Source organism: Hyaena hyaena, unplaced genomic scaffold (assembly GCF_003009895.1).
Source record: "Hyaena hyaena isolate Hyena2069 unplaced genomic scaffold, ASM300989v1 scaffold_539, whole genome shotgun sequence".
In the NCBI taxonomy this organism is placed as follows: domain Eukaryota; kingdom Metazoa; phylum Chordata; class Mammalia; order Carnivora; family Hyaenidae; genus Hyaena; species Hyaena hyaena.
The window spans coordinates 793961-821624 of NW_024081169.1; the positions used below are offsets into that span (position 1 = coordinate 793961).

Below are 27664 nucleotides of genomic sequence, written 5' to 3' on the forward strand. Positions count from 1 at the left end.
GTATGTGAATCCAACTTTATAAATTGTGATACTTGGTCAAAGTGAGTAATGACAGTGTAAATACTCACTGTTTCCTAATTGAGGTAAAAAGTAAAAAGGAAGGCATCCTAGAGCGACTTACCACTGCGGGTCCAAGTGATCTGTGACTCGCCATACAGCTCACGTCAAAGACCCACCTTCTACTGTGTTGTCCAGACCCTTCCCCAGCACAGGAAAGACCTGTCGCCCATGGAGGCTGGCACAGTTCAGGGAGGGGGACACACCTTTGTCCCCCTTCTGGAAATTTGGAACGGGCTTAGCCTTTTGCGCCCTCTTCTGGTTCTACAGCAGTCCCGAGCTGAAGGCACCAGTTACTGCCTTGTTGGTGACTGATGGAAGTTCTCTTCCCCCAACCCCCGGGCACCCGAAGCAAGGATGGGTCTGTGCCTTCTGCTGTCCACGTGGAGCTGCGGTTAGGGGCCGAGTGGGGCAGGTGTGCCCTGCCCCGCCTTTTCCTGACCTCAGCTCTGCTCCCCTTTCTGTGCAGGTGAACGCCCAGGCCCTCACCAGTGCCTTCTCTCCGCACACCAAGCCTTGGATTGGTCTGGCAGAAGCCCTGGGGGCTCTGATGCGAGCCTGGGCTGGGTCCCCCAAAGGGACTGTCCAGGTGGTAACACAGGGTGAGCTGGGGACCCTGCAGAAGGAGGGGAAGAGGGTTGTATCTGCAGCAGGCCAGAGACAGGGAGGGACCGGGAAGTGCTTTGATTCTAGCCTTGTGACCCCATGCCCCATGTTATGTCTGCCTATGGCTCACTTAGTACGCAGTGAGGACAGGGGAGGGGCTCAGAAAATCACCGGGAAATACACGTGATTTTCACCAGTCACGTTTATATAGTATTTTTAAGTGGGTCCAGCCTGTGCAGACGAGAGACAGGGAGACCAACCGTGCAGAGGCTTGCCCCCCACCGCCCATGGCCTGCTGTGCACCGGCTCCCTTGGGAGAGCTTGGGGGTGGTTAGATCCTGCGCACTGCCAGTAATAGGCAAGGTCAGCGCCAGGGGATCCCCGGAGGAAATAAGGCAGGGAACTGGGCAGCTGTTCCTGGCTCTCTGCCGGGTCAGGCTGGATTGGGGGCCCCCGGGGCAGCGAGGAGGCGGTGACCCAAAGCCCGGTGCCTGTGCGCTCCTGCCCGCTCCTGTGTTGTTCACCGAACAGTGATCTGACGGTAGCTCCTCCGTCCCTAGGAAGCTCCCTGAAGAATTCTGGGAACTGCCTGAGCCCCGCAGTCATCGTCGGCCTCCTCAGAGACACTTCCGCTCAGGCGGATGTGAACTTGGTGAACGCCAAGCTGCTGGTGAAAGAGACTGGTCTTAATGTGCGTGCCCCTCGCCGCCCTTTCCTTTCCCTCTGGTCCCTGCCCTCCTCTCCCTACCTTTCCCGAGCATGCTTGCAGCCCCGCTCGCCGAGTGCCTCACTCTCCCAGCGCAGGTCCCACAGCTGACACTGTCCGCCTGTGACAGGCAGTCATTGCTTCTCCATCCGCCCGCCTCTGAGCGTTGCCGAGGGAACTCGGTGCGCTAGATCGTGCTTTGTGTAGAAGGGCCACGTGAGAACGGGAGGCCGGAGCAGCACCCCTGCTTTACAGCTGAGAAAGACGGGGAGTCAGGCTGCATCTGGCCCAGCACGCTCAGTCTCTGACTCTGCTCAGTGCTCCTCTTGCCCTAGCACCCAGTTTCTTGATAAGCTTGCAGACTCTGGAAGCCACCTCCGCAGCCCTCAGGCCTCCCGTTCAGTGCCTTCCCCTCTGGCTCCCTTTTTATTTTATTTTATTTTATTTTTTAATTTTTTTAATATTTTTCTTTATTTCTAGGAGAGAGAGAGAGAGACAGCGTGAGCAGGGGAGGGTCAGAGAGAGAGGGAGTCACAGACTGAAACAAGCTACAGGCTCCGAGCTGGCAGTTAGCACAGAGCCCGACGCGGGGCTCGAACCCACGAACCGCGAGATCATGACCCAAGCGAAAGTCGGACGCTTAACCGACTAAGCCACCCAGGCGCCCCACTGGCTCCCTTTTTAGATTGCAGCCTGGAGCCGTGGGCAGGGGGTGCCACACTGGGTCTGCCTCCGGGGCAGGGCCCGCCCCCTTCCTCCTCCTCCTCCCTGGCTCCTAGCCTTTAGCTGGACCTGGCAGATCTCTCTGTGCCCTCCCTTGAGGGAGGCTGCTGCCTGTCCCAGGAAGCTAATGCTCAGGGGCACCAGACTTAGCCCATGTGCCCTCTCCTCCGGCCCCGAAGTGCCGAGCCTGTTGACCAGGCCGAAGCGCCACAGACGGGCAGTGAGGGGGACACAGAGGGTGGACATGGTGGGGCTGGCAGGCGTAACGGTGCCCCTTACCTTCTCCCCGCAGGTGACCACCTCCCACAACACTGCTGGGACAGGCGAGCAGGGCTGTGGAGAATGCCTCTTGACCGTGGCCTTGGCAGGTGCCCCCTACGAAGCTGTGGGCTTGGTCCAGGGTACCACTCCTGTGCTGCAGGCGCTCAACGGAGCCGTCTTCCGGCCCGAAGTGCCTCTCCGCAGGGGCCTGCCCCTGCTCTTGTTCCGGGCTCAGTCGTCTAATCCTGCGATGCTGCCCACCATGATTGGTGAGGAGGGGTTTTTGTAGGCTTTGCCTGTGCCCTTGAAGCGGGCGGGAGTGTGTGTGTGTGTGTGTGTGTGTGTGGGTGTGTGTGTGTGGGTGTGTGTGTGGCGCGCGGGGGTGGGCAGTCTCCTCCGTGGACCTTTGTCTCCTGTAGCGCCTCTCTGCCCCTTATGGCATTTCTGCAGCACGGAGGGTCTGTCCTGCCAGTTTCCAGAACATCTGGGAAGTGGATACCGCGTTCAGAGGGAAAGGGCCTTATCCCAGGGTCACAGAGCCGTGTGGCTGGGGTAGAACCCCAGAGCCCCTATTGATGGCCTGCTCACCATATTAATTAAGCACGCCACGTGGCTGTGCCTGGAGAGCTGGGTCCCAGGAACTCTGAGCCTGTAAGTCTAGGGTTCCCTCTCCCGCCCGCGGGCCTGACTGCAAGCAAGCGTGTGCAGACATCCACTCCAGCGGTTGTGAGTATCTTGGACCTGCCCCAGGCCCCTGGCGCTGGGCCCCTGGGAGATTTGGAGCACTTCCAGCTTTGGCAGAGGGTGTCCACAAGACCTCAAAAACCTAATTTCACCATCCTTGCCAGCTGACCAGAGGAACTTTCCCCTGCTTTTCTCCTTTGCTGTTGGTCCGGATAAAACCGACAACAGTGACCAAATCAGGCAATTGCTCTCGAAATCCGTGGCTGGATCTTCCCTTCCCCACCTTGCCTCATGGTCAGGGTGTTTCTAAAGAGTCTCTGAACAGCGAGGGGAGCTGGGCAGGTGCACCACTGTTCTATCTCTTAGCTTTGATTCTGAGACTGTCTCACACACACACACACACACACACACACACACACACACACCCATTGCAACTTTGGTCCCTGCACCACTGTTCTATCTCTTAGCTTTGATTCTGAGACTGTCACACACACACACACACACACACACACACACACACACACACCCCCATTGCAACTTTGATCCCTGCCTCTTGCTTCTCCTTCCCCCATGCCCTGTGCCCACCAGGGGTTTGTCTGTCTACTTCCCAGGCCTTCTGGCAGAGGCAGGCGTGCAGCTGCTGTCCTACCAGACCTCGGTGGCGTCAGGTGGGGAGACCTGGCACGTCATGGCCGTCTCCTCCCTGCTGCCCAGCCTGGATGTGTGGAAACAGCATACGACAGAGGCTTTCCAGTTCCACTTCTGAGCTCTGGGGGCTTTTTTTAAGAAACCCTGCCCACTGTGATCAACCGAGAGAGGAGAGCCACGTCTCTCGAGCTGCCACTGCTTACTCAGCGGACCTCAGCTGACATCCCTAGAGCAGCGATAACCACCCAATAAAAAGCCTACTCCAAACCTTCAATGCGCTTCTGTCATTACCCTGAAGAGCCACCAGAGGGCGCCCGCAGGCCGCCATGCGCGAGTCTCGGCTTCAGAAGTGAAGGGGGTGTGGCGGAAGATGGGGGTTAGCGAAGTGCCTGCCTTGCTTGGCTGTGTGCTCAGAAGAGGGATCCCTCTCCTGTCTGTCTCTCAGGCCATTCAGGTGCATTTTTGCAAGTGCAAAACTCAGTGTTTCCAAATCCGATGGTGTTTCAGGTTCCTTCCATCTGGGAGTAGACACGCACACGAAGAAACAGAATTGCTCAAACGTGTACAACATTCCGTGTCAGGCGCCAGCCCAGGTGATTTGCCTAGGAGGAAGCTTAAAACCCAGGCTGTTTCCAAAGAAGTCGCCATTCGGTGGGAGGGACAACACGCAGAGGCTCCTGGGTGTGGTGAGGTGTGTGTGAATTCTGTTGAGTCCAGAAGAGGCCGGATTTGAGCTGAGGGTGATACCCCAGAGGGGTGTGGAGGGTTTCAGAAGAGGAAGAACAGAAGTGGGGGTATGAGGCATTGAGAATACTTGCGATTTCACAAAGCCAGCTCAGAACGAGTTGGACAGTATATTGCTTGACTTAAAAAAAAAAATGATTTTCATGAAACATGACAGAATAGCACTCCCTGACCCTAAGGGTTTTACCTTTTGATGATTCCCCCCATTAGTAGGAGATGACCCAGCCCTGCCTTGGACCCAATTGCATCTGTTTCTGAGGTTCCCATCTGGACAGGCCCAGGGCTGCTGGTGGGCACTGGTGGGACCAACCTCCCACTTTGGCCTCTAGCCTGCTGTGATTGAGCGAAAGAAAGGCTCAGGGCAACCACTGGGGGTGGGTGGCTGTGCTGTGTCTGCAGTGCTCAGAGGACGGGGTGGGCCTTCGAGGAATGTCTAATTCCCCTAAACCTTTGTTTCCTCATCAGGAAGAAGGATGGGGTGCCGCAGCGCCCCAGTGAGGGTTAAGAGGTTTGTGGGAAGTGCACTTGGTAAACATCAGTTTCTTTGTCCCTTTCTTTGAGAGTGGATGGCAGGTCTCCCTCAGTCTCTTTCACAGAACCCCATGCACCAATGAGGCCTTCCCTGGAGGCCACCGATCTTAGAAAAACAGGCTGAAACTGATCGAGTTAAAAATTGCATTAAAAGCTGAGCTTAATATGCAGTCTCTTGGTGCCTTTCTTCAAAACTCCCTGGACGTGCCACACTTGGTTCTCAAAGGTGGTCAGAACAAATGCTGGGAACTCCAGCCACTGGAGCAACTCTAAAGTAGCTTCCTAGCCTTGGTGGCAGGAGAAGGCATGGGACGGCTTCCTTGCATTATCTTGTCCCGTGCCTGTCCGCACAGGTCCCAGATTCCATATTTGAAAATCCAGCTGGCGCCACGCCAGAGGGTGCTGTGGACTCCTCAGCATTCCTCTGTGGCTGGTGGCATCCCTGTAGCACCGCACTTTGGAGAGCAATGGCATTCTCGTGCATCTTGGCTGGGAAGCTAGGGGTGCCTTCATCTTGGTGGTGGAAGCCCGGGGCTGGCCATTCTTCACATCTGTTTTGATCCATGCTCGGATACAGTCCTGCTGTAGATACCTGTAACGTGGCTGCCAGTGTACTGTGGACAAATAAACCAATGATAGCAGATTGTAGGGTGGACATGGGACAGGGCAACTGAAAATCCTTCCCTCCCGTGCCGACCTTCCGTAGGGGAGAGGGTTCTGGTCACTGCCAGCAGGAGTCCGTTTCAATCAAGTGCTCCCAGAGCTACAAGAGGAAGGCCTAGTGCTCAGTACCAAGGCTGGCAAAGGAGGGGACTTGAGTGGGGCCAGGTACCTCTGTGCAGTGGATGCAATGCCCAATGGCATTCTGAATGCTGTGGGTTGAACCAAGGCTGATAAGCGGCAGGTGTGCCAGGGGCACGGGCAGTGCCTAGTCAACTGGTCAGCACCCCAATATCCCCATTGTTAATAGTCTTTTTAATATCACGCCTGCTGTGCCCACATGACTCCTAACTGGAGGCAGACCTGGCACCAGCATTGAGTGATCTGGAAGGTTCTGGTTGCTGAGGCCAGCGGAGGCTGTTTCAGCACCAAGACCCCATAGTGAGCTCCGCTTGGATACAAGTCCAGACCCAGAGACTGATCTCAAGATCTCCGGTGAGTAGGGGTTTTTCCCCATGACTATAACGCCTCTCTGGGGACCTTAGGAAAGGCATATGTTGTCCTGCCAGGAATGCCAGCTAGACTCAGGGCCCCCAGACAGCTTGCCGAGGGGGGGAGCAGGCATCAGGGGCCAGGAAAGGGGCTGATGAACCGTAGCTCCAGCTGGTGTAACGGGAGGAGTTCGGCTTGCACCCGGGGAGGACTGGGAAGTCAGCTGACACTGTATTAGCTGCTCAGATCAGGGTTTATGTCCGAGCTTTTGGTGCCTGTGGTGACGTGAACGGCCGTGGGCAAACTGAAGTGGACTGGCTCAGCCTCTCATTCCCACAGGCCCAGTGCCCCACGGTCCCTAGCACCCCCTCCCAGCTGGCCCTGCTCGCCAACAACGGAAACCATCTCTCCCACAAAGCACCCTTTCTCGTTGGAGCAGCTGAGGCAGCCTTCTAAAAGGCCCCATGTTCTCCCTCCCTCTTTCACCCCCTCTCCCAGCTCAATCCCACCTCCCTGAACCACTGCTGTTTTATAAGAAGATTCTGGAAAAAGCAGTGCCCTACCCAAGGGGGTAGGAGTCATTCCCTAGTAGGTACCAAAAAAAAAATTTTTTTTTTGGCTGGAAGAGTCAAAAGCACGCTGCATTAGCCTCTGCCCTGTGTTTATTGCCCAGATCACACTGGCAAGGCTGCACAAGGGGCTTTGGTTGCCCTTGAAGTCATTTCTAGCCTGGTCTGCACGGCAGCATCTTTAGATCAGGGAAGGAAGCTGGGTGCAGAAGCTATGTTTCCCTGTGCGGCTCAGAGAATGGAACTGGACGGAGAGAGGGAGGTTGTTAGGTGCGTGCCAGCAGTTTTACAGCTGGGGAGGGTGGGGGGTCAGAGAGACTGGGGGCCTCGGAGCCCAGAGGTCCAGCAAGCCCCTCTGCACGTCAGCTGGTGCAGGTTTTGTGCTCTGCTTTCCAAGAAATGCAAGGGCAATTTCCTCCCTCTAACTTTCGCATTGGGATATACAGGTTTATATGGGGGCGTCTGGGTGGCTCAGTCGGTTGAGCGTCTCACTTTGGCTCAGGTCATGATCCCCCAGTTTGAGCCCCACGTCGGTCTCTGTACTGACAGACAGCTCAGAGCGCGGAGCCTGCTTTGGATTCTGTGTCTTCCTCTTGCCCCTCCCCTGCTCGCGCTCTGTCTCTCAAAAATAAATAAATGTAAAAAAAAATTTTTTTAAGTACCAGCTATAAAATTTAGAAATTGACAGAAAAACTTAAGAAAGGAATCAAGCTCTAACAGCACAGAAATTTAATAATGATATTAACAGCCACAAAGCTGTGGTAGGCAACCTGATAAGTAAGTTATCTGGATGCTTTCACAGTTCTGGAGGGTAGCGACTGCAGACTAGATCTTTCCATCCCCACTTCCCCAGAGGACTCCTGCAGCACCATAAGCCCTTGACAGTCACTGCAGCACAGAAAGGTATAAAGGAGGGCTAAGGATGGCCCCTCACTCTCCAGGGCCAGTGCTTCTGGGTACTCCTGTGTCCAATCCAATTCATTTCCATCTAAGAGTGGGCTTTTAAAAAATATGATCCATGGGCAGAAATTCTGTGAGTGTGGATTTCTCAGGAACCACTCCATGGATCTGCAGAATTTAAAGAAAGAAAAGAAGGACAGTCAAATGTGAGTCTCATCCTGGGCATCCCCTCTCGCTCCCGGTACCTGTTTTTTGTCTGAGGTGAGGCTAGGCAGAGGGGCTCTCCTTCCCGGTCCTGAGGTCTGAGGAGCTTCGCTGCACTCCACCCCCTAGCTCTGAGCCTGGGTGCCTGAGCCCCCTACGACCCATGCCACGGGAGCCCAGGGACACATTTTGCCTGATAGAAGAGCTGGCTGGTGGGGGCGCCTGGGCGGCTCAGCTGCGCTGACAGCTCAGAGCCTGGAGCCTGCTCCGGATTCTGTGTCTCTCTGCCCCTTCCCTGCTTGCACTCTGTCTCTGTCTCTGTCTCTCTCAAAAATAAATAAACATTAAAATAATAAGAAAACAGAAGAGCAGGCTGGTGAGGCTGGATGGTGACAAGACAGAGCTCCGCAGAGCACCACACTGACATGAAATCTTTAACTCAGCTAAAATTTCATGGTGGTAAGTTCCTTGCTCCTACGAGTTACCAGCACGAGACAGGACAGGAACCCCAATGTTCCTTTTCAGAGGCACCGTGCTTGTGGGTCATGATGAGGAGGGAGCCTGATTCGGAAACTCTCTTTTGAAAATCCCACATTTGTCTCTTTCCTTTTTTTTTTTTTTTTTGTTTTTTTTGTTTTTTAAGTTTTTGGGTTTTTTTGTTCTTTTTGTTTTTGGTTTTGTTTTGTTTTGAGAGAGAAAATGAAAGCGAGTGAGGGGTGGCAGAGAGAGAGGGAGACAGAGAGAGTCCCAAGCAGGCTCCACACTCGATGCAGAGCCTGATGCCGGGTTCGAACTCATGAACCGTAACATCAGGACCTGAGCCAAAGTCTCATGCTTAACCGACCGAGCCACCCACGTGCCTCCCCCCTCTCTCCTGATGACTGAACCAGCTTGACACATGTAATTGCCCCCTCTTTGCCATTGACTTTCCCTTAAGAATCACACTGTGAACAAGCCAGCAAACGAATGAACCCCCCTGCAGTGCCAAAGACTGGGACCCTGCTTGCAGAGCTCGTGTGTCCTCTGCACCCCACAGCCCTGGCCTGTCAGGCCCTTGTCTACCTTGCCTGGCACCTCACATCCCAGCAGAGGATGCCAAGCCGTGTGATCTGAGGGCCTCCTTCATCCTGCAGTTTTCCCGCTTTATCCGTGTATCTCCTTTACCCACGGGCTTCCTCCTCTCTCTTATCTTCCGACTTGGAAGATAAACTGAAGGCAGACGTCTGGGTCCATGAACTACAAGATTTGAATTAGGAATTCTGGATTTTCCTTTAAGAAGGGCCCTAAGGGGGCACCTGGGTGGCTTAGTCGGTTAAGCGTCCGACTTTCACTTGGGTCATGATCTCGCGGTTTGTGGGTTCGAGCCCCGCGTCGGGCTCTGTGCTGACTGCCAGCTCGGAGCCTGGAGCCTGTTTCAGTCTGTGACTCCCTCTCTCTCTCTGACCCTCCCCTGCCCACGCTGTCTCTCTCTCTCTCCTAGAAATAAATAAAAATATTTTAAAAAATACTTAAAAAAAAAAAAGAAGGGCCCTAAGAAGTCTCTGGTGCCCCTGTCTCAGGCAGTCCCTTCTGTCCCTCCACCCTGACCCCCTTTGAGGTTCCACACCTCACCCTTTGCTCCCCAGGAGGGACTGCATGGTGAGGCTCTCTCCCGCTCAGGCTTCTGTCTCCAGCTGAACCCCCAGCACCCTGTTTCTTCATGAACCTGTCCCAACGCGCACCTTTCCTGAAGCCACTCATCCGTGTTACCGGTCTCTCCCCGCTGGAGGAGCCAGTCCCATAGGCTCAGGCTCACGGGTGCTAATTTGCAAGCGTCTAGGGGAGCTCCCTACGGCACACAGCTCAGGTGAACTAGTTGACCTTTCTTTTCCCACATTCCCAAGTAAATCACGGCCCTTCCCCAGCTCTCTATTTCCAAGACAAAGAGCCCCAGCGGTTTCATGTGGTCCTCGTACACACCCCCCACCTCTGGTCACTCCGGAGCTATTGATCCAGTCTGGCCTGCATCTGAAGACACGCTATTGGAACTGCATCTGAAGAGAAAACACCCTGGGGCGCCTGGGTGACTCAGTCAGTTGAACTTCGGCTCGGGTCATGATCTCACGGTTCGTGGGTTCGAGCCCCGCATCGGGCTCTGTGCTGACAACCAGCTCAGAGCCTGGAGCCTGTTTCAGATTCTGTGTCTCCCTCTCTCTCTGACCCTCCCTTGCTCATGCTCTCTCTCTCTCTCTCTCTCTCTCCTAGAAATAAATAAATAAAACATTAAAAAAAAAAAAGAGTCAGACGCTTAACCGACCGAGCCACCCACGTGCCTCCCCCCTCTCTCCTGATGACTGAACCAGCTTGACACATGTAATTGCCCCCTCTTTGCCATTGACTTTNTAAAAAAAAATTTTTTTAAATGAAGAGGAAACACCCTGCAAAGTCACTCACCGCCTTTAGACCGGTCGCCGGGCGTACTTGCGACGATATAGCTCGTCCACTCGCTCCAGGTACCAGGTACCTGGGAACAGACTGCTTATGTCACCAGGTGGTGAGAAGTTCACTACGGAAGGAGCAGAGGCAATGCTTAGGTAACGCTGCGAGCAAGGGGCTGTGAGGCCACCCGTTACCCCTCCAACAGAGCACTGGACCAGCCCAAGAACCAGAAGCTGCCATCTTGGATCTAGTACTTGGCTTGGCTATTCCAACTTTTACTCAAGAAGTGTGACCTTTTCCTAGAGTAAACGTGCCCTTCCTCTATTGAAGGCTTTATCATGTCTTTTTGCCAGTGGTTTCTGGCTTGAGGTATGTGTGCCTTTAAACTTCCTGTCTTCTAATAGACCCTTCCTAGCTCTAAATTCTCTGAATCTGATTCATTGTAGTATTTCAGCTCTTTGTCCATCAAGGTCCTTCTTGAGTCCTATTTTTATTTTAATTCTTTAACGTGGCCGCTGTTGCAGAGAAGATCAATGAGTACTAGGTCTAGGTTTTGTGGAATATTCCCACTTCTGTGTATTCTGTGTCCTTTTCAGAGCACACTGCAATCTGTGTGACCCAAGTCTTCTTTGAGAAAATATGTTTTGTTTCGGTACTGGTTTTAAAACCACCATCTGAGGGCGCGTGAGTGGCTCAGTTGGTGAAGTGTCTGACTTTAGCTCAAGTCATGAGCTCATGGCTCATGATTCGAGCCCTGTGTGGGGCTCTGTGCTGACAGCTCAGAGCCTGGAAACTGCTTCGGATTATGGGTCTCCCTCTCTCTCTGCCCCTCCCCTGCTCTCGCTCTGACACACACTCTCTCTCTCTCTCAAAAATAAATAAACATTAAAAAAATTTTTTTAAACGCCATCTGGTCTTTCCAGTCATAACTTTAGCTTTTGTCTCTTTTTCCTCTGTTGCTTTTTTGGGCAATACTTTTTTTTTTTTAATGTTTCTTAGGGAAAGGGGGCAGGTAAGCAGAGACAGTAATATCTGTTGATAGCTTATTTGTGTGTATTAATTCATTTAATCAGTTGGCAATCCCACAAAGTTGGTATGACTTTAGAAATGAGACAACTGAGTGAAACTTCAGTAGTTTTCCCAAAGATGAAGAGCTGGTGTTTGTCACAAGTTGGTTTGGACTAGAATATCCAGCTCTAAAGTCTGGGTTCTTTTCTCCATTACACAGATAACAGCTTCCAAGCCCATGCATCTGGTATCCTTGGGATCACACTGTCCAGTATGCTGTTTTGAGTGGGTAGCTACCGTCTATCCTGGGAAGCTACATGCTGCTTCCCACCTCTTCTCCACTCTGCCGTATGCTTCCCCACTCAAGTCTTGCGCCCTTGGACATAATGGATTTTCTCCCCATCACATCTCATAGACCTCTTTGCCCTGGCCCACTGTAGTCCAGACTTCCAATGAACCCCCAGCTCTCTGCCACTGGCATGGAGTCTGAGAAAAAAATCTGCAAGGGGTAGTGAGGCCACCTGTTACTACCTCCCACCCCCCACCCCCACCCCAACAGAGCATCAGACCAGCCCAAGAACCAAAAGCTGCCATCTCAGATCTAGTACTTGGCTTGGCTATTAGAACTTTTACTCAAGGAGTATGACCTTGAGCTCTTCCTGCCCTTTCTCTTACCCTTATGGTAGAATTGTTCTCTTTGGTCCATTATTTCTGTGAACTCTTCAGGAGACATACGCTTGCGGGAGGCGAGGCGTTTTGGCAGGTCTGACATACTAGACACCAGCTTCTCCAGCGGGGATCCTGGGAAACAATGGCAAGATGGTTAAATCTACTTCACTGGTCTCACTGCTACTGATTACAAGTCCGATAGAGAGTCAGGTTCTGTGAAAGTTCAGACCCTAAAGGAAAGTGCTGTGTGTGGCCTAGCATGTCAAGAAATGATAAAGCTCAGCAAACATAATCTTAGCAAAACATACAAGCAAACACACTCATCCACGCAAGATATGTCCCACATAGTGCTTACGTGTGCACCCCTGATCACATCTGACATAAAACAGTCAGCAAGTATTTATCAGATATCTCAAACCCATCAACTTCCCTTTAGCCGTTTGCAACATATGACCTTTAGTTACCTCTTGACTCGTCTATTTGCAGGAATGACCTGACTGGTCCCCCCATTTCCACCTCTATTTCTCTTTAATCCAGTCCAAGTAGGAGCAGGCGAATGCTTCAACTCCATAAGTTAGACAAACTCCTCCATTGCTTAGCCCCTTTAGGGAGTTCCTTTGCTTTTAATCACAGCATCATTCTGTCAAGATGGGAGCCTCAGTAGTGGTGAGGTAGAGCGTGGTTTCTTTTACCAGATGGATCTTACCAGAAGTGCCTGATAGAAAGACAGGACTCACCTGGAGAAGTATCCTGGGACACTCGAAATGAAAAAAAACTTGCTGCCAAGCCAGAGCCATAAGAGAAGGCCCCAATCCTGGAGCCAGCCAAATCTTGGGCAGAGTGCCTGCAGGCAGAGAAATCAAAACCCAAGAAACACATTGGCATTAGATTCTGTGCTTCAAATAAGCCACTAATCTTTCGGCCCAATGTAGTCAACCTCTTGCAAATAGAAATGGGTTCCGGGGTCTCTATGCAAATAGGGACCTCTGGAAGACCCTGGGAATAGGCCCAGAAAGAAGAAAAGAGGCCCGGAGGAGAGCAACTAAACTCCAAGCTACCAAAGGCAGAGTGAGCATAACTGAATTTTGGGGTATGAAAGGGGCTTCTCCTCACGAGCCATGAGGACAAGATGATATCTGTGACCTCTGAAGTTTGGAGGTCAGACCACATCAAAGCTTCCATGTTTTGTGGTAATGTTTCAGCAGGTGTAACTTTTTTTTTTATCATCCCCTCATTGGTAATAATTTGACTGAGTTCATATATATATATATATATATATATATATATATCCCCTACGTTATATGCAGGTACTATAGTATAGGTATTTCCTTACAAAACCCACAAAATAGAATATCAATACAAATAACAAGTAACATCTGAGCACTTGCTGAACACTACTGTTTTAATTCTTTAAAAATATTTTTTAATGTTTATTTATTTTTGAGGGAGAGAGAGAGAGAGAGAGAGGCAGAGTGCAAGCGGGGTGGGGAAAAGAGAGAGGGAGACACAGAATCTGAAGCAGGCTCCAGGCTCTAAGCTATAGCAACAGAGCCCAATGTGGGGCTCAAACTCATGGGCCATGAGATCGTGACTCAAGCCAAAGTCAGACGCTTAACCGACTGAGCCACCCAGATGCCCCTTAATTCTTTTAGATATTTAGCACTCATCAAAATCCAAAAAAGTAGGTGTTGCTAGTGTACATATTTTATAGATGGGGAACGTGAGGCACATAGAGGTTAAGTATTTTCCAAGGCCAAAGCTGATAAGCGGTATTTGAACCTAGGTTGTGGGTTCTACAGCTAGACTCTCTTAACCAATAGTTAAGTACTCTCTTACTCAGGGAAGTGCTCTGTACTCTCTTACTGAGCACAGAGACTTAAACGTATGGAATAAAATCATGCCCCAAAGTGCCGCTGTTTGCTCGCTGCATCCCGGTAGGACTCGCACACTCCTTGACATCATACATCATCACTTTGGAGACCACTGTTTAACAACAATAGTAAATCTGCCTATACGTACACCTTGGAACCAAGTTCCTTTCATTTTCTCTCCTTCCTTCTTTCCTTCCTCACAAGTTTCTGAACTGGAAGAAGAACCAAACTTCGTCATCCCCTCCGACCGTGGGGTTGGGGGGAGATGGTGGGGCCAGACATAGTACTTACTGGGACAGAAGGGAGGCCAAGCAACCATACAGCGATGAGGTGTACGTATTCCCATTGTGAGTGGAGAGATAAAGGGAGGCCTTGGTTTTCTTGTTGAACATGTCCAGAGAAGCCTTTTGAAGTGCTTTATCCAAGTCCTTGTTGGTGTATGTGTCTTCTGGTATCAGCCCACTGGGAGGCAGCCAGAGAAACAGGCCGGATGAGGCAGCAGAGGAGAGGAGGGAGACAGCGAGGGGGGAAGGAACAGCTTCTGGAGAGAAGACTTTTGGGCATATGCTTTTATTATAAAGTATTAGGAAATACAGACAAGTACAAAGTAAAAACAATGTCACTAAGAGTCCTACCATTCGGAGAGAGCACTTCCGTCCTATTGTTCTTGTGGAATCCGTCCCTGCTTTCAGATGGTTGCGTGGAAAATAGAATCACGCTATACATTCTACTCATCATGCTTCCCTAGCTATTTTTCCCTATGATGTTAAATCATCTTCCACAACATTATTTTTAAAGGCAGCAGAATGGGTCACGATAGGACATGTCCTACCTTAACTAATCTCCCCACTCCTGTGCTCGCCAGTTAAAATGCTATAGTGAAAAGCTATAGGTTCCTTGAACACATGGATTTACTGAGCTAAGAGCTGTACGTCTCTTTAAGGCCTTTGCTTTGTGTTTTCCTATTTCTCTCCAGTGTCCTTATATCAGTGTACATGTCCACTGTTGCCTGTTTTCCCAGAGCTATGCCAGGAAAACGTAACTCATTTAGATTTGTTACCACGGAACATTCCCATTGAAAAATATGATTATGTGCATTTCTTCTTCAAGGAAATTTCTGGTCCATATCTTTTTCTCCATTTTTCTATTAGGGTGTTTATCTTATTGTTGATGAGACTCTCATATATTAAAGATATTAAGCTTTTATTTTTGATAATATCAGAATTTTTATTCCATGGGACAGAAACACTACTTCGAAGACATGGGTCTGAGAAGTAGTGCTTGTGCTAATTTTGATATTTTAGTTAGTGGTGGGGTTAGTAGTAGTTAGTAATAGGGGCAGGTGTTGGTAGAATATACCAAAACCTGAAAAAAACAGCTACCAAGAAGAAAAAGGAGTATTTTCTTCCCAGTGGGAATTGTATATTGAAGATTCTTCTTTTCTAAATGTGTTGGAGTGCTACATCAATAAACAGTATTCTTCTAAGGGGGTGAGCTAGACTGTCTCCACTTCATAGATGGGGGAAATTGAGGCAACAAGTGGGACATTAATTAAATCAATGGCAAGTGAGAATGAGACCTGATGCTCCCCAAGTTGCCATCTGATACTATGACTGTCTGCTTCTAAGTGTTTCTGTAAGATCCTCAAGGCAAGGATCATGGACTCACGTTCGTTTTGGTGTCCTCAGAGTTTAGTATGATTCCTGACACAGAGCTGATGTTCATAAAATGTTTATTGACTTGGGGATCCTGGGTGGCTCATTCGGTTGAATGTCCAACTACAGCTCAGATCATGATCTCGCGGTTTGTGGGTTCAAGCCCTGCATCGGGCTTTGTGCTGACAGCTCAGAGCCTGGTGTCTGCTTTGCATTCTGGGTCTCCCTCTCTCTCTGCCCTTCCCCTGCTCTCACTCTGACTCTCTCTCAAAAATAAATAAACATTAAAAAATATAAATAAATAAATTAATTAATTAATTAATTAATTAATGTTTCTTGACTGAATGATTTAGCCACACTCCCTTTCCCTTATTTCTTATTCTCTGAAGCTTCTTATAGCCACTCCATCTAGAGGTGCTGGCAAACACCCTGTGCTCCCTGAGATAAAAAGCAGAGGGCGCTATGTAGACCATTACCCAATAACTCTTGTGTGATTTGGCGTCATCTCCTTCATCTCTATTGTGTTGGAGGATTGTCCTTGTCTCTCCCCTGGCTTGGCTGGTGGTATAGACTCAAGATGTGAGGAAACCTCCTCCTTCCTCAGCCCTCATGAGCCTCTAGTGTTCCCCCAAAGAGGACTCACCTAAAGACCTCCAGCCCCTTATAGAGGCTGGTGTTCGTGTTGCTGCTGCCTGACAGGAAGTCATTGAACATCAAGCGAGCCAGAGACTTCTGGACCATCTTGCAGAAGGGTGTGTGAAAAATCATAAACTGTAAGTCATCAAGAGTGAAGGGCCGATCAACGCCAGCTGGAAGAGAAAATGTGAAAGCAAGGATGTGCCACGGCAGATAAGCCATTTAGACTTGTGTCCCGTGACACACACTTGCGTGTGCCGAGGGACTCGCAGCCTTCTGGAGAACCAGCTCCTACTTCCAGCAAACACACATGGGTTTGTTCATTCACCTAATGAGCATCTACTGAGCACTCTACTTATAAGGAAAGAAGCAAAAGAAACAAATAGTGTCTTCCTCTCTACTATTGCCAGCCTTTATGACAGATCATTCCTCCCAATCAAACTACTGTTGTATTACTTTCTCTGTTTTTCAGAGGAGGAAACAGAGTCTGTAACATATGAAGCTAGGACATGTGTCCAAGATTACCTGGCTTGAAAATGGCTGCCTTTGGATTTCGGTTTTGATGTCTCTGATTTTACACCCCAGACTGTCTCTCCTTCCAAAGAGGAGGGCAATGTACCCTTAGAAAAGTTTCTAATTTAGTACTGGGAGTCAAAGCAACATCAGTCAAATTCCATGTGAGGTTAAGGAGCAAAAGTAGAATGCCAAAAGGATTCAGAGTTGGTGAGAGCAATTAGCCAACAGCAAGTTTACAGTGGATGGGAAATAGAGAAGTGCAGGTTGACTGCTCACCCGTGGGGGCCGGTGGCAGCTGGCATCCCTCTCAGCACAATGGAAAGGGGCATGAAGTGGTTAGGACACCCCCAGAGCATTCTTGTTCTGACACTTCTGCACTTGCTTTTCCCACACTGAAAACTGCCTATTGCAGATGCCCGGGTGGGCAGGCTTAAGCAGGTAAGAACCCTTTTATTTTTTAAAGTAGATTGCTCTATGTTTTTAAAATAACATTTGTTTCTTTTCTGATTACTAAAGCTGTACATATTTTCTTAGCAGGAAAACTCATAAACTAAAGGTGAACGTAAAATCAACTCGTAACATTACCATCCAAAGACAAATCACTAATACGCTAGTACATCAAAAATGGAGGCAAGATTTTTCAGCCTCAACCAGACTTTAAAAAATAGCAAAATACAGATCTTGAGTCAAATCACTCCTGGCTTCAACAGAAACAAATCCTAGCCCCAGGAGGATGTGGTTACTCTGACTCACCACTGTACCTCCCCAGGTGGCCGGTAACCCCTGGTTTCCTACTGGTGGCTTTGGTCCTGAATTGTTTACTTTCTTTCATTTAGCTTCGTGCTTGAATTTGGATGGCCTCCAGATGGATTAAGCATAGACCCACGGAAGGGTGTCAAAGGAAGGGTACATGAAACAATTCTCGAGATAGTTTTTGGAGGAGAGAAGAAAGCTTGTCTTAAGCTTTTAGGACAAATCCTTGGCCCATGGAAATAGAGTCCCCATTTTCTTCTGAGCCCCATACCTTGCTTCCACTGGTTCTGGATTTTTTGACGGTATAATGTGTAACATCTGTCCAAGGCCCGTAGGTAACACTGGATGGAGAGCTTCCCATCCACCATTGGGTACTCTGTGGCCCCATCTGGCTTGTAGAAGTCATATGCGTTCTCCATGTGGGTTCCCCTAAGCCCTGGCAAGGGACACAGAGGGATTCAGGGATTGCACAACACACCCCCATCAAGCAGAGAGGATAGGGGAACCATGTGCTAATAATTTCTTGGTCTTCCTCTGTCTCATGCTCAAGCCTGGGCCCCCTCAGCATCCCTCACGCATTCAAAGGAAGTTGAACAGATGGTTCCTCTTATAGAAATGAGATTTATAGTTCCTTTTCCATACCTATATGGGTTTAACAAAATCTGGAATAGATGCTAAAAGTCTCAAAGGAGAACTTTTCTCCTCATACCCAATTACCTTCTTTCATCTTCGATTGCCAGTCTAGCTCATTAAGGGTCCTCATCTGCAGCATCAATACCACGCATTCCATGCATCATTATCCCCGTGTGTCATGGTGCTGAAGAGGAAAGCTCACTGATCCCTCTCTTCCCTTTCACCCTGCCCTTTGCTCCCCAGTCCATCCTTTTGCAGGCAAGCAATGCCATCCTCAAATCCATACTTTAGCCCTGCATAGTGAGTATGCCAGCTTGGGATTGGGAACTATGTTATTTGACCAGGCCATGCACATCTTTGTACCACATATCCACATTTTACCACAGACCTCTCTCGAGGGCCATAGGGGCCTTAGGCCCAACCAGCATGGCCACGGCTCCGGCCCCACCTGTGGGGCGAGCGTTACCACTGGGATAGACTGCAATGTCTCCACAGACCACCATTGCATAACGACCTGCAATGAGAGACAAGAAGTAGTTATCATCACTACCAAATCTTGAGTAGATGAGGCACTTTCTCTGACCTAGGCACAATTTTAGGTAATGAAGATAGACCAGTGAACAAAAACATATATATTGGCTCCCATGATAAGCCTACATATCAGGTACAGTTATTCCTTCTTTATAGACAAAGAAATTGAGGCCCAAAGAACTTAGGTCACTTGGCGAAGGCACACAGCTAATAAATAGTATGGTGAATATTTAGGGTCAGGATTCCAACACAAATTCTTTGAAACCCAAGAATCTTCTTTTAAGAATTAGAGCAACACCAACTCTATCTCCAACAACAAAAATATTGTTTTATATATGTATAGTTTGGAAACTATAAAAAAAGTATTTAGAAGGTGTTAAAGAAAAGATTAGTAAATTTGACTATCTAAAAATTCAAACTTCTTATCAGAAACAAGCTCAGACAAACTGGGGACATATTTACAATACTTAAAACCAACAAAAAGCTATTTTCTTTCATTTATAAAAGTCTCATTAAAAAAAACAAGGTATGTAATAGGAAATGGCCAATGAACATCCTGAAAAATATTGAAGTTCTATTATTATGAAAAAAAAACCCAAGTTCTTAATTTTCCTTATTAAATTGACAAAGATTAGAAAGTTTGATTATATGTATTGTAGGAATGTACTTTAGTACAACATATTAAAGAACAATTTGGTACATTCTATCAAGCTTGTGTTTATTTTTTAAAAAGTTTATTATTTATTTTGAAAGCGTGCATGTGTATGCAGGAGAGGGACAGAGAGCAAGAGGGAGAGAGAGAATCCCAAACAGCCTCCGCTCTGTCAGCGCAGAACCCAATACAGGGCTCAATCTCACAAACAGTGAGATCATGACCTGAGCTGAAATCAAGAGTCTGGCTCAACCGACTGAGCCACCCAGGTGGCTATCAAACTTTTAAATCAACATATGAAGCAATTCCATTTCTAGGAACCTATTCTTACCACATTATCACAAGCATGCAAAGCTATTATACAATGTTCATTAAAACATTTTTTAGGGGCACCTGGGTGGCTCAATCAATTGGTTAAGCAGCTGACTTTGATTTCAGCTCAGGTCATGATCCCAGGGTTATGGAATCAAGCCCTATGTTGGGGTCCACTCTGAGCGTAGAGCTGGCTTAAAATTCCCTCTATCTCTCCCCGGGCCCCTCTCCCCCACTTGCGTGCTCTCTCTCTCTTTCTCTCAAATTAAAAAATAAAACATTTTTTTATAATTATAAAAACACACAACAATCTAAAGATCTATCACTATGGGACTAATTAAATAAAGCTTGGCATATTCATCAATAGAACATTGTAAGCCTTTTCAAAGATGAGGTAGATCTTATATATATTGATATAGAATGACCTCAAAGACATCATGGAGATAAGGAATAATATGTATAATCTTAAAAACTAAAATTGAATAGTTATGTGTATGCTTACAAGTACAAAGAAAAATTCTGGAAGAATATATAGAAACTGTTAGCATGAAATACTGGAAAGTGCTAATGAGGTGTCAAAAGGGAATTTTTTCTTCACTGTATACTCTTGTGTATGTGTATATTTATAAATAAGTTTCAATTACTTTCACAAGAAAAGAACAAAAAATGGAATCTGCTGGACGATCTGAGGCTGTATGACTTTTTCTTTCCCTCATACCCTGCTATCTCTCTGGGGTGATTCTGAACTTCCTGGTAAGTCCCAGAACCATCTCCATCTATTTGAGGGACCCCAGGTGGATGGCTGGCCAGATCAAAGCTGAAATCTCATCCACACTGATTTGGTCTAGTCTTGGTGGTTACCATTAGGTTAAAGTTTAAATATGCTTTTGCTTTGATACAAACTAATGATTCACATCTCAATAGCTTTTCTTCCTCCCTCTGTCCAAGACATCAGGTTAAAAAAGGAATGCCCTCCTGTGGAGAAGCCTACCACTCAGCGGAATCTATTCATTTGAAATGACATGCTTGAAGCTGATGAACTTCCCAAACAAGGTTCTGAGTTTTGGGTTGGTGAGTGTCCCTTGCCCTTCATTTCTATTCTCCAACTAAATGCTTGGCTGGACATATTGGTGATGACGGTAGTAGGGGTTGCTGGAGAGGCAATAATATAAGTGCCAAGTAGGAGAAGCACTGTAAGAACAGATTTGATGGTGTAGAGGCTGGAACATCCCAAGTCAATGGAACCTTTGATGGCGAGGCTATGCAGAACAGTCAGAAACAATACTGAGTGGACGTGTGAATTTCACTGCCATACTGTGTGAACAGAGGCAAAGGGTTCAAACCTTGTTGGCCCCTCTTTAAATAAAGAATATTGGATTAGGTAATCTAGAAGTTCCCTGCCAACACTCAGACTTTATAATTAATGTTAATTATGGTTTCTACAGTTTTAAGTTCCAGTTTCCAACTTAGTAAATGTACTAAGTGCCTTGACTGAAGTGTTCTTTCACATCTCTGTACAGCCCTTTTACTAGCCCTGCAAGGCAGGTCACCGAATAAGAACTCCGAGACTCAAAGCGGTTAAGGGACTTGTCAACAATTATCGACAGAACTAGGTTTCAAACTCTCAACTTGTCTGTTTCTTTTGGACCTTTTCTTGCTATCACACAGAGGTTCTTCCTCCAATATAGCATCAGAGGAACATATAAGTAAGATAAAGGATAACATTTATGTGTTAAGCAAAAGACAATTTCCTAGTAACCAGGCAAGGGAGAAAGAGAAGAAATACTCTGTATAATAGTGTATCCTGTGATTCGCTGGGTCTATTTCTACCAGAGTGTTTTCCCCTTAACACCTAAACTTGTGCATCTTTGTCTCTCAGAGGCTTAGGAGAAGCTAAGAAGAAAGAGGAATATATTGGATTCGGTTCGGTGTCTCACCCCTGCCATGCACTATGTGTAAGACGTCGGATCCTCCATTTTTTTCACCTATAAATTAGGCATCACAACCACTTCCTAGGCTGTCGGAAGGACTAATCGAATGGCTATGTGAACATGCTGCCTAATGAACAGTATAAAGCGATACAAGTCTAAGAGGTTGTCTTCATTGTAGTTGTTGATGATAGGGGCAGCTGCATAAATGAGTTGCCCTTTGGGGCGCCTGGGTGGCTTAGTCGGTTAAGCATCCGACTTTCGCTTAGGTCATGATCTCGCGGTTCGTGGGTTCGGGCCCCGCGTCGGGCTCTGTGCTGACTGCCAGCTCAGAGCCTGGAGCCTGTTTCAGTCTGTGACTCCCTCTCTCTCTGACCCTCCCCTGCTCACGCTGTCTCTCTCTCTCCCTCCTAGAAATAAAAAATAAAAAAAAATAAAAAATAAATGAGTTGCCCTTCATTCCCTGACGAAATCACTGGGGAAATGGAGAAACAGAACTGAGGATCCAGCCTCTAACCCAATTCCTTTCTTACACAAGGTCCCAGGTGGCACATACCATCCCAGGAGCTGGACTCCATCCAGTTGGCAGCATTGAAGAGGGAGGCAGTGCCACCGTAGCAGGCATTGGTGGTATCTATGCCCTCAATGTCGGTGTTGCCCGAATCTTGGAAGAGCTCCATGAGCACTGTTTTGACAGCCTTGGACTTGTCGATGATGGTCTCGGTGCCCACTTCCAGCCTGCCCACAGAGTCCCATGGGAGCTGCGTGCGCTCCATCAGCTTCTGCACCACCGTCAGGCACAGGGAGTTGATGTCCTCCTGGACTGAGCAGAAGCCCATATGGGTTTGGCCCAAGCCCACAGTGTACCTCCCTGCTTCCACATTGTTATACTTCTCGAGGTCTGTTTGGTCCACATATTGGGCTGGGAAATAGACCTCCAGGGCAAGGATACCAACGTCCTGTGGCCACGTATCTGTTCTGGCCAAGGGGACAGCAGGAACCGTAGAAAACCTGTAGTGGAGATAATAATCAAAATCCTCCTAGTGGTCTCCAGCCAGTCTCCTCAAAACGGAATAGAATGGAGAACTCAGAATTGGACCCACAAATGTACGGCCAACTAATCTCTGACAAAGCAGGAAAGAGCATCCAGTGGAAAGAAGACAGCCTCTTTAACAGGTGGTGCTGGGAGAAGTGGACAGCAACACGCAGCAGAATGAAACCGGACCACTTTCTCACACCACACACAAAAATAAACTCAAAATGGATAAAGGACCTGAATGTGAGACAGGAAACCATCAAAACCCTCGAAGAGAAAGCAGGAAGCAACCTCCTTGACCTCAACCGCAGCAATTCCTTGCTTGACACACCCACAAAGGCAAGGGAATCAAGAGCAAAAATGAACTACTGGGACCTCATCAAGATAAAAAGCTTCTTCACAATCAATAAACAATCAATAAAATAAACAATCAATAAAACTAATAGGCAACTGACAGAATGGGGAAAGATAGTTGCAAATGACATATCAGATAAAGGGCTAGTATCCAAAATCTATAAGGAACTCACCAAACTCCACACCTGAAAAACTAACAATCCAGTGAAGAAATGGGCAGAAGATATGAACAGACACTTCTCCAAAGAGGACATCCAGATGGCCAATAGACACATGAAATGATGCTCATTGTCCATCATCAGGGAAATACAAATCAAAACCACACTGAGAGACCACCTCACACTGGTCAGAATGGCTAAAATGAACAAATCAGGAGACTATAGATGCTGGCGAGGATGTGGAGAAACGGGCACCCTCCTACACTGTTGGTGGGAATGTAAGCTGGTGCAACCCCTCTGGAAAACAGTATGGAGGTTCCTCAAAAAATTAACACCAGAACTCCCCTATGACCCAGCAATAGCACTGCTAGGAATTTACCCAAGGGATACAGGAGTGCTGATGCACAGGGGCACATGTACCCCAATGTTTATGGCAGCACTCTCAACAACAGGCAAAACATGGAAAGAGCCTAAGTGTCCATTAACTGACGAATGGATCAAGAAGATGTGGTTTATATGTACAATGGAATACTACATGGCAATGAGAAAGCACATATTTATTATATCATTTTATCCCCTCTGTTTCTTTTAGTAATGACCTCAGAGAGATTACAATATACATGCTTGGTTTATTGTACTCTAACTTAAATTACTACTACTACTACTACTACTACTACTACTATTACTACTTTTTGAACAGTGAAAAACCACACTTTAACTTCATTATCCTCTCCATCCCTTTGAGCTATTATTGTCATACAATTTACTTCTACACATGTTATAACCCCATAGGATATAATTTTTTAATTCTCATTCATTTTTAAAGTGCCCTTCTCATCATCCCCCTTTCCCTTTCTTCTTTCTTTTTACTACACAAGAACATACCTATTCTTTTTCTACTTTTTAAGAGACTTTTCTGCTTGATTTCATCCTCTCTGCTCTTCCTGATTGGGCCTCCCAATATTTACTGAGCACATCCAAAACAATGTTCCTGATGCATGGTAGTGAAGAACAGATTCTTTGTGCCCACCAAGGGAGCATGGTCTAATGGAAGAGGCAAGTATTTTATAGCCAAATACATGGTATAACAAGATGTTGTTAGAATACAGAAGACAGAGAGGACAATTCTAAATGGGATCAGAGAGAAATTGGGGGAAAGGGTTAGTGGAAGGGGGAAGAGATCATCTGTTTCTCTCCTGGACCTACCTGCATTTCTTCAATCCTGATTCCTAATATCCCTGGTGAAGTTCTGGAGTTTCTCCTTCCCGCTACAAGTACAGAGATCACCAGGTCCACCTCCATCTGTTCACACATGAAAGTACCTGAAATCTGGTAACTTTAGTGATATTCTTCATTTTATGGTCAAATCAAGGCATAAATTGGTGAAGTAATGTGTTCAGAGTACCTTTATAGTTACTCATATGTTAGAAATATCCTGTCCTTTCAACACCTTGGATGTCACCAAGGCACTCATGAGTGCCACCAGGGTCGTTTGACTCATATCTGGCAACAGAATTCCTGACCATTTTGAGGGACAGGACCAGTTCACAGGCTTATACATCTAGCTGTATGCCACAGGACCTGTAGCTCAGATTGAGTGTATCTGTCAATCATCTGGAGGATTCTGGGCTTCTGGTAAATCCCAATTCTCCCATCAGAAGGATCACTTTGAGGTACTATGAGGCAAAGTGGGTCACAGGATTACAAGCCCGCGAGGCAAAGTATAAATGTTCATCCATTTCTGACAAGAGAGGTTTGGAATTTAGTTATCTGCTCTATTTATTTGGTGTGCCCCCAAATAATTGGACTTTGTACTCTCAAATATTTGTGGAGTTCTTCCCTAGTACATATGAGCTAATGGTTAGCCAGCACCGGTCCTGTGCTTGGCCTTCCCCTCAGCCTTGTTCGCATTCTGCCTTCTCTGAGTTCCCTCCTTCCCTCTCTTTCCCATTAGAAATCTAAGCTTTCAAGCAGAGGTTCCAAGAATCAGCCACTTGGTACCTTTTGTAATTATCTTAGTAAAAGGCTATTTCTGGAAATGGATTCCAGAGCCTTGAAGAAAAGTTAACATGTAGAGGCTTCCAGAAACATCAGACCACTGGAGCTAAGAGGGCCCTTCTAATCTTGCGTTTTCTCTAGAGAGTAATCACTTTATTTAAAACTGGTTCAGTTCTGAGGTTACTTGGTTCAAGAATATGCATTAAGCTTTTATTTCTTTATTCCATCTCTCCTCCTTCATTTGTGTTTCAAAATTCACTATTTTTTTAAAAAAAATTTTTAATGTTTTTTTTTATTTATTTATAGGAGAGAGAGAGAGAGACAGCGTGAGCAGGGGAGGGTCAGAGAGAGAGGGAGTCACAGACTCTGAAACAGTCTCCAGGCTCTGAGGTGGCAGTCAGCACAGAGCCCGACGCGGGGCTCGAACCCACGAACCGCGAGATCATGACCTAAGCGAAAGTCGGACGCTTAACCGACGAAGCCACCCAGGCGCCCCTCAAAAATCACTGTTATGTGTAAGGCATTGTGTTAAGGAGAGGCTGTAGAGGTGGGGGGGGCAAAAAAAAAAGAGGAGGTCAAGGTTCTTGAGGACTTCCTTGACCAGTGGGAGGAATAGACGAGCACATACATACATACATGCAGACCCCAACAGAGAGTCAGAATGTGATAAGGGCCTCAAGAGAGATATAGGCAAAATCTTACAGGAGTTTGGAGGAAGGAAAGATTTCCTGTTGGTGGAAGGCTCAGGAATTGCTCTGTGGAAGAGGCTACATTGGAGATCAACTTTGATGGATGAGTAGAGCCTCTGCTGATGAAGAACTGGAGTGGGGTATGTGGGACAGCAGCCACAGTGGAAGGTGATTGAACAAGTAAGGACACCTTGTGGGGTAGAGAGTGAAGGGGATTAGGGACACAGCACAGGAGAAAAGCAGGTGGGGACCATCAAGGGGAAAGCACGATTCTTCCTTAACAGGTGGTGAAGCATAAGCTAAAATGCGAGCGATTCTTGGGTTGGAGTGAGAGCTGGTGCAGGTTGTAGAAGGGGCAGAAATACAGAAAGAGGGACCCATAAAGAAGATTCTTTTTTTTTTTTTTTAAAGTAGGCTTCACGCCCAGTGCAGAGCCCAACACTAGACTTGAAGTCTAGACACTGAGATCCAGACCTGGGCTGAGATTAAGAGTTGGATGCTTAACTTGCTTAACCGACTGAACCATACAGGCACCCCTAAAGAAGATTCTTAATGCTCATCCAAGCCACGGAAAATGGGATGAGCTATGAGTATATCGGAAAAAGGAAATGCAAACAAAGATTCCAAGTGTGAGCCAAGGATGCCAGAAGGAGAGGCAGGTTGGTGGAGCTCTGAGTTCTGTCTCTTTCTGGGAAGCCCACGGTTGCTTATTGAAACAAGCATACTCATGTCAATCCCTTCCTCACAAATACAAAAACAGGTTAAATGCTGAGCTGGGATATTAAACCGGTCTAAAAAGGGTGGGGAACAGTGTGGACAATGGCAGAGAGTCAGGAAGAAAATAAGAAGCCTAAGGGGCATCAGCCCCTATGCTACACATTCATACAGCCAGGTTCCTTGGGTCCCAGGCAAGGGAAGACACTAGATCAAAGTCATTTTTCTAAGTATTCATGGGATGCAGCATGGAAACGTGAGGAAAGGACTAGTCCCACAGTGCAGAGGATCCTGCGGTGCTGGCTGTAGTTATTTTGCCATCAATGCTGGCAGGCTCCAAGCGTGTGGGCCAATCTGGAGGCATGTTTACAAATAAAAGGTATGCATGTGTACTTCTGTGCACAACATATTGCTTGCGCACTCGCATGCACGTGCACGCACACACACGCACACACACACTTTTATCTTTACATCCCATTTCCCCCTTTCATGAAATCAGAGGGCAGAGAAACATGCTTCCAGTCCCCAGTCCATTTGGAATCTTCCTGCAGTGATTGAGACAGCTGGTGTCAGGAACATTGCAGTTGGCACCGAATGCTGTGGGTTTGGCAGGGTCAAGGTGGAAACGGTGGGGGAGAGGAGAATGACAGGGGCCCTGGTACTGCTATTCCCACTGCTTTGTGCAGCTGGGAGTGAAAGATGTCATTATCTGTGAACCACAGGTAACAGAGGTTTGGGACCCCGGAGCTCTGCAGCTGACAGACCATCTGTTTAGAGAGAAGGTAGCTGGGACCCTAAGGGGTTAATTTGTCTATCTAAGTCTTTTCACTGGGATTCTAACGAGCTTTTCCTCAAGGCAGGCCCTCTGCATCTTTTACTGGTTCCACGACACTTTTCGAAGAGTGGCCTGCACAGTGCCTGGGAACAATGGGACTCACCTTTGGTGGGCCGCGGGAAGAAGTCTAGCAGTTGAGAGGGACACTTCCTGCATTGCTTTCTTCACTCGCAGGACCCGCTTCACGGATGTCAACAGCCGTTGCATTTCCAGAGGAATAAGTAGACCGCCACCAATTCAGTCCTTGGGAGAATCGCTCAGCAGGGCCTCGTCAGGCTTTATAGAATTCCAGAGGAAGTCCCACCCCTGCTTATCAAGGCTCATTTGTCTTCTCAAACTGGGCCAAAGTTCTCACTCGGAACATGGGCGAGTCAAAGAAAAATATTGTCTCTCCAACTTGTACGCAGCGGCTCGGATCCTGGCATGTGCGGGGGTGGATGGCTCTGATCCCTCCTTTTTCAGCCTTATTTATAGCCAGCCACTTCATGGGGCGGTGATGGCCCTTGTCACACA

The 27664-nt window shown here is 47.7% G+C and overlaps 2 protein-coding genes across 3 annotated transcripts in view; one reads left to right on the forward strand and one right to left on the reverse strand.

Moving 5' to 3' along the window:
* The window catches only part of PHGDH (phosphoglycerate dehydrogenase), a 34023-nt gene extending 30064 nt beyond the window's left edge, over positions 1-3959 (forward strand). The window contains exons 9-12 of the mRNA XM_039255673.1: positions 527-659; positions 1224-1354; positions 2385-2622; positions 3649-3959. Coding sequence (XP_039111604.1) covers positions 527-659; positions 1224-1354; positions 2385-2622; positions 3649-3803 — 657 coding nt within the window. The 3' untranslated portion in view covers positions 3804-3959. The remainder of the gene's footprint in view (positions 1-526; positions 660-1223; positions 1355-2384; positions 2623-3648) is intronic.
* Positions 3960-7393: 3434 nt separating this feature from the next.
* On the reverse strand, positions 7394-27391 carry HMGCS2 (3-hydroxy-3-methylglutaryl-CoA synthase 2). Of its 2 annotated transcripts, XM_039255644.1 has the most exons (10): positions 27255-27391; positions 21924-22378; positions 18333-18458; positions 17583-17747; positions 16050-16215; positions 14043-14213; positions 12618-12724; positions 11887-12012; positions 10219-10330; positions 7394-7749 (listed from the first exon to the last, which is right to left on the reverse strand). In XM_039255644.1, exons 1-9 carry the CDS (start codon positions 27356-27358, stop codon positions 10224-10226), a joined length of 1527 nt encoding a protein of 508 aa, XP_039111575.1. In that variant the 5' UTR covers positions 27359-27391; the 3' UTR covers positions 7394-7749; positions 10219-10223. The 2 variants fall into 2 exon arrangements, with proteins under 2 accessions (XP_039111575.1, XP_039111576.1); XM_039255645.1 differs by lacking the exon at positions 14043-14213.
* Positions 27392-27664: the final 273 nt, after the last annotated feature.